The following is a 6,772-nucleotide window of genomic DNA, read 5'->3' as shown; positions in this document are numbered from 1 at the left end:
TGGTTAACCTCGAACAGATTGAAATGTATTCAAATAGTATCTGTCATCGCGTCAATCCGCAAGCGAATCCGACACCCTCATCTATTGAACAATTTGTCAGTTTAACGCTCTGATTCATATCGACACATAATACATGTTACGAAATATCGGATTGTTTTCATTCTATTCGATATATAAATTCGCAACAACTCTAACAGACTATCACACTTCAATTAGCTTGCAAAGCATAACTTCACTCCGAGAAGTTAACAAGTATTAAGATGGTTGCAAAACTAGTATTTCTCTTTGGATTTATTGCGTCTTCAACTTGCATGGTCCTGCACCAAGCGCCTATACCATTATACGTGCCTATACATTACGAGGAGCCTGCGCCCAACTACAACTTTGGATACCAAGTAAATGACCCACACACTGGAGACTACAAGAGACAGCATGAAACTAGAATTGGGGGCACTGTGATCGGCCAGTACTCCCTCATACAACCCGATGGGGTCACCAGGACAGTGGAATACAGAGCTGATGACGTCAACGGATTCAACGCAGTCGTGAATAATGAAGGAACACCGTACATTGCTGCTCCCGAAAGACAAGAGAATGTTAATGTAAGACAAGAAAATGGTAATGGAAGACAAGAGGATGGTAATGGTAAACAAGAGGATGATTCTAACAGGCAGTCTAACCCCAGGCCTCAAGTAGAGCAGTCGTGGCAAGGACAGGGGCCCAATGAGCAACAGAGCTCGCCTACGCCATTGACCATCTCACATACTTCGCTGATACATGAGTCATATTCTAAAGGGCATAAGTCTTGGGCCTAAGAATACATGAGATCGTTATTAAAACGATTCAAAGAGAGAAAAACGACAGATTTTAGCATGAATGAAATATTAATAATGATTTGTACCCCTTTTTTGTTTTCTCCCTAAGTGATTTTTTTTTTAAGAATGGATTAGAAATATTATTTCATGAGCCAGATTTATTGAGTTTGAAGTTGACCAGAGAAACTGAAGCTCTTACTTTGTGAATTACAAACCTTTTTTATTTTTCTAAATACATGCATTTTAAAATATAATTTATTTGTATTATTTTCGCACTAAACCTTATATAAGTTTTATTCGTATTATTTTCCCACTAAACCTTATTAGCAATTCTAGAACTTGTTAATAAGGGATAATGTAGCATTTTTACTAGTAATCTCTTAGTATTTCAATTCCTTTTTTTATTATACATTGGTAAAGGAGCAAACGTTCATCTGAATTCGCCGAAGGCAGTGAACCGATAAATCTCTTTACAATATTGTAGTTCATTTATATTTTAAAAATACTAAGTTTAAACCCCCTTCAAAATACATAATCAAAGAAATAATCTTATAAAATCTTCAGTAAACCTTTAGGACCTTACCATAAAAAACATCAGCGGCGGACAAAAGATTAACTAAATAGTATCTATCAGTATTTTTGGAGTAATACAGTTAATATCTGTAAAAGTAGTAACGCTCTCTTTTATAATAAAAAAAAACTCAGTAAATAGTTAAACCACTAGAAATAGTATAAGAAAGTGTGCACATGTGAAAACAATTTGGAAATCAGCGAGGAAACTTCTTTCACAATCAAAGTTCTAAAAGACGCATTCACCGTAGTTATACCGATTCAGCATCAATACGTGATATAGATCCTTACTGTTCAAACAATAAGGTTCAAAATTGTTTTTGTCTTGTAACAAATGTACTGCTGCCAGCTAGTCTTATTCCACTTTATTTCCATAAACGAGTTTAAGGAAATTCGAACAAAACGAACGTCCGGAATTTATTACGGAGAAGTGAGACGGGATTATAAAATTTTCAACATATTTTTTATAGCAAAAGATGACAAACAAGCAAGCGGCCACTTGAATTCGCGAAAATAGAAAAGTAACCGTTGCCCATATATAGATGCGTTGCCTACTTTTAATCAACAGAGTAAAGGATGCACTGAAAGAAGATATTGTCTCTTCCTATGCCTTCCCTCCACTGCCAAATCCACCTGCTCTTCAAATCACTTTTGGATTGCGTGTCCGGCCAAAATAAACGGTGTCGGGTTGTCCGGCTTTTGTTAGGCTTTTTACATTTCGCAAACGAGGGTGGCCGAGCGCCGGCGACGAGAGTCGACTGATGGCCGTGTCCGGCCTTTCTACCCAAATGTCAGGCCAAACTGGCTGGTCTGTCCGGCTATTAGGTTTGGCGACCTGGCAACCCTAGTCACAAACATTAAACAGCTTCCACTTCACGCCTGATTTCTATGTGGTGGTGCCAATCGAGGCAAGCTTATTGAGGGCTCTACCACTGTTAAAGTAAAAGTTTGTATTTGAAAAAATAAAGCATTTTAAAATATTGTAATTTTTACAATCAGGAACATGATTAGATGCTTACTAATTTTGAACCATAAAAATATTAGGTAAAAAGATCATAATTGATTTTTCTGATTATTGGTATATTGGATAGAAGATTATTACGAGTATCTGCAAACAATGTCAATGATCAGACGCTATATTTTATAACCTCTTATGCGAATTCGCTATTCAAATTAATGAAATCTTCTGTCTCTCTCTGATTTAACTAGCACTTCTTGCAATTGATTTCCACACTTCACTCTATTAATGTGTTTAGTTGGAAACAAAAAAATAAAGACTTTCAAAGTTCTTTTCTTGAGTCGTGTTCTAACAAGAAACAAGGTGTTCGATTGTACTTTACTGTCGCTTGATCTAATATACAAAATGTAAAACCGGATTAAACTTAAACATTTTCTTCAGCGAAATAACATTTTTTTTTAAAGAAATGGTGTCAGGGAGTAGAGGATTCGGCTTTAAAAAAGAAAATTATTTCGCTGCGATAGTATTAGTTTTCGTTTATTTACAAACTAGCTGTCGCACGCGACTCCGTCCGCGCGGAATTAACAAGGAAAGGTAATAAGTAGCCTATGTGTTCTTCCAGACTATGTTCTACATGTGTGAAAATTTCATCAAGACCTGTTCAACCGTTCCCGAGATATCTTCTAACAAACATCCATCTAAACATTCGCATTTATAATATCAGTAAGATATCTTACTAATATTATAAATACGAAAGTTTAGATGGATGAATGCATCGATGATGGATTGTTTTTTAGCAGGTAACTTCTAAACACTGAATGAATGTAATATATTGCTGTCTATACTATATATATATAGTTACTATACTAATCATTAAGATTACTCCCTATTTTTTTTTATTCTGCGCACACAAAGTCGCGGGCAAAAGTCAGTTTATAAATTCTTTAATCTAAATATAGTAACGACGTTTTACTTTTATTTGAAGGAATGAGTCCCTTTATTAAACATACTATTAAATTTAAATAGCCATAAAGGTGCACAAAATATTTGCAGAAACTTGAGAATAACTTAACAAATAAATCCAATATTCAATTCTATTACCTTGACAATCGTTTGACGTCTGTCAAATTACCGACACTCGCACGAAAGCGCATATATTACCCAAGTTCTGAATATAATATTTCAAGTTTCAATATTACGTTTCACGTTTCTTCAATATATAAACTACCAACGATCACTTGTCGAATCACATTCAATCGAACAATATTCAGAAACATATCAACTGTAGAGAAAAAAAATGATTCAAAACCTGGTACTCCTGTCTGGACTGATCGTGGCTTCAACATGCTCGATCCTTCATCCAGCACCATTGCATGTGTTAATACCAATACAATATCAACAGCCGCCACCAAACTACAACTTCGCTTACGAGGTCAACGATCCTCACACTGGAGATTTCAAGAGACAGCAAGAAACACGTAGAGACGGTATCGTTCATGGTCAATACTCACTCCTTCAACCTGACGGAGTAACCAGGACTGTTGAATACAGAGCTGATGATGTCAATGGATTTAACGCTGTCGTGAGCAACCAAGGTAGACCTATAAATGAAATCCCTGAAAGACAGGACGAGAATACCAGCGAAGGGTCAGGAAGACAAGCGAATGAAAGACCACAAGTGGAACAATTCCGACCATCTAATGATCAAGTGACTTCAGCGCCACTGACCGTTGCCCACACATCTCTCATTCATCGTTCTTTTACAAGTGCTCCTAATTCTTGGGACTAAATAGAATTGAACACCTGACCTCTCAAAAAACGGACGTGACTCTGAACACTTTTCTTCATTTCTTTGTAAATTTGTTTTTCTTGAATGAGATTTTTTTGTTTCAGTGGTTTTCATAGGATTCTAAAGGTGTTGGTTTAAAATTTTTGTTGAGGATTGGTATATTTTATTGTGAATTGTGTGAATCCATTCAATGATATACCTCAGTTACTATTTAATATATTTTTTAATTATATATACAGTGCAAATTTAAACCTTTCTTCTTTATTTCTTTCCTGTTAGTCACTTATTAATAGGTTGTTTAAGGCGGAGTTTCATTATAACTTGGTCGTTATACAGCATTAGTAGTGCGAGAGATCTGTTGTTCACGTATGCCATAACACTGGCATGAAGAACCTTGAGCCTAGCACGAATATTTGTGACAAGCGCTATCGTATCCGCTTGACGCTTGCTTTACGTCGACCAATCATTTTCATTTGTCGTTACAACTAGTGAAATCGTACCCTTATAATGATTCGTTACCGTAACTTAAATGACGAGATATGACATTTTTTTTAATTCTACTTATTTAGGAATGCAAACACGAATCTCTTATTTTCTGAATTCCAACATTCGAGATATGAAGCAACAGAAAATTATATTCATTTGCTACGCAACGAAAGATTTAACTTATAACCGCTGTGGAAAACTTTAAAAAACTCCAACATAGCGTTCTTCGGTGGTTGGAGTTTGTCGGTGCTCGGGGGTAACTGCAGGGTGAGCGTGCGGTAGGCGGCGATTGTTCCTAAGTGACGTGTGGGACTAACTTTAACATTTTGCGCAGGTTTAAATACCGGAAGTCTCTAAAGTTTGCTGAATACAAAGTTAAATAAGGAGGAACATTTCATTTTTAATCTCAATTTTTAGCCGACTTAATAAAGAAGGAGGTTATCAATTCGACTGTTTTTTTTCTATGTGTGTTACTACGATGCTCCGCCCCTGGTGGTCCGAATTTGACAAAAATTATTTTAATCGAAAAGAAGTGCTTGTAGATGGGTCCCATTTTTTTGTATTATATTTAGTTACGTTGCATTTTGAGAAAGATTTCTTTTTGGTAAAGACATGGAAGTTAAAGTAGAACTAATAAGTAGTAGATATGTGTCTACGTTCTATCTATATAGATACACTTATCGTTGGTTTCTGAGAATCCCCGTTTAAAACATACTGTTATCTCTGTTTTGTCAAAGATGACGATATGTTTTATACAGAGATTTTGGTCTCAGAAACCAACGGTTAGATATACTATACATATGATGCGACTTCCGATCCAATTCTGTATTTTCTTTAACAATGAAACACGACTGACGATAGCTTACTTTTTTACTTAAGGTATAAATCAGAAGACCTAAAACTAGGATATCAAAGAACAAAGAATCGTTTACTTCTCAAAACCGCGATATATTTTTGTTGGCAAGCTATTTCAGTGCGACATTATGGCTGATGTAAAAGGGTAGCGATTAACCGCCGACACGTAGGGGGCGCTAGTGTCGCTATTGTTTCGTCTCCTGCTCCCCGATCCCGGTCGACTGTTAGCACTTTTAGTGTTTCACTCTTTGATATCTTTTGTCTATGCTTTAACAATGTTCCATTGTTGAAATAAATTTGTAGGCAAAATAAATCTGGTTTTAATAATTTAATCGTGAGTTTCAATTACAACACCGATATACAAATATACTGTAATCACAGCTTTTTAAAGGTAATGATTTGATGATATTTTTTGGTAAGTTGTAGCGGTGGAAACCTACAAAATCAGTTGGTTCTTTCTTATTTTTGGGATTTTACAATTTTGATGAATTAAAATTAGTTTAAGTATATCATTTACCGTGGGTTTCTGAGACCAAAATATCCGTTAATAAAAATTGTTAACTTTGTTTTGTCAAAGATATTGATAGAGATGACGATATTTTTGGAACGAAGTTCCTTATCGCGCGTTGTGAAAGGGGGCTAGACGGAAAAAATTCTTACGAAAAGTTGTCACGACACTTTTTGCTATAGTAAGTATGTTAACGACGAATGAGCGCTACTTCACCATGGCAACGACGTGACAATATATAACGAAAATTCATAGAAATAAAATGTACTTCTTGTGAAGACTTAAGTTTTTTATGCATAGAATAAACATTGGTTCCTTCACTAATTAATTGAAAGGAACTTCGTTCCATCCGGGTGTCCCAACACACCTCTCAAGTTTTTATGTAGAGATTTTGGTCCTAGAAACCCACGGTTACTCATAGTATACGTAATGATAAAATTATTTATTATCGTTTCGGTTGCAGCCATAGTTTGTGTAACTAATTGATCGGATTTACTTTAGTATTTTTCTAAATTAGATTTAACACGCTTCCTTTCTTTAACTATTATTAATAAATAATCGTCATAACTGTGTTAATTTACTCAAATTGCTATAACGAAACACTTAGAAGATAATTTAATATTTTGTCACATCATCATCCAAGATTGATCATCCTTCATGATGAGTGACAGACATCAGACACGCCCAGAGCTCGTCTCGGATAATTTGTCACTAAGCAAATTAGGAAAATTGATTAATTACACGATAAGTACTGCCATGACGTCACCATATGACGTAGTCTCAGTATATCA

At 35.5% G+C, this 6,772-nt stretch overlaps 2 protein-coding genes across 2 annotated transcripts; both read left to right on the top strand.

The window, feature by feature from the left end:
• The first annotated feature begins 218 nt into the window (after positions 1-218).
• LOC106715593 lies at positions 219-914 on the top strand. The gene has a single exon (XM_014508913.2). It carries the CDS (start codon positions 261-263, stop codon positions 813-815), a length of 555 nt encoding a protein of 184 aa, XP_014364399.1. The 5' UTR covers positions 219-260; the 3' UTR covers positions 816-914.
• Positions 915-3,609: 2,695 nt separating this feature from the next.
• On the top strand, positions 3,610-4,198 carry LOC106715598 (cuticle protein 19). Its single transcript, XM_014508919.2, has one exon. It carries the CDS (start codon positions 3,641-3,643, stop codon positions 4,130-4,132), a length of 492 nt encoding a protein of 163 aa, XP_014364405.2. The 5' UTR covers positions 3,610-3,640; the 3' UTR covers positions 4,133-4,198.
• Positions 4,199-6,772: the final 2,574 nt, after the last annotated feature.

The sequence above is a fragment of the Papilio machaon genome, chromosome 19, assembly GCF_912999745.1.
Source record: "Papilio machaon chromosome 19, ilPapMach1.1, whole genome shotgun sequence".
In the NCBI taxonomy this organism is placed as follows: Eukaryota; Metazoa; Arthropoda; class Insecta; order Lepidoptera; family Papilionidae; genus Papilio; species Papilio machaon.
The sequence above is the reverse complement of the archived record's forward strand: the minus strand, read 5'-3'. Positions and strand labels throughout refer to the sequence as shown.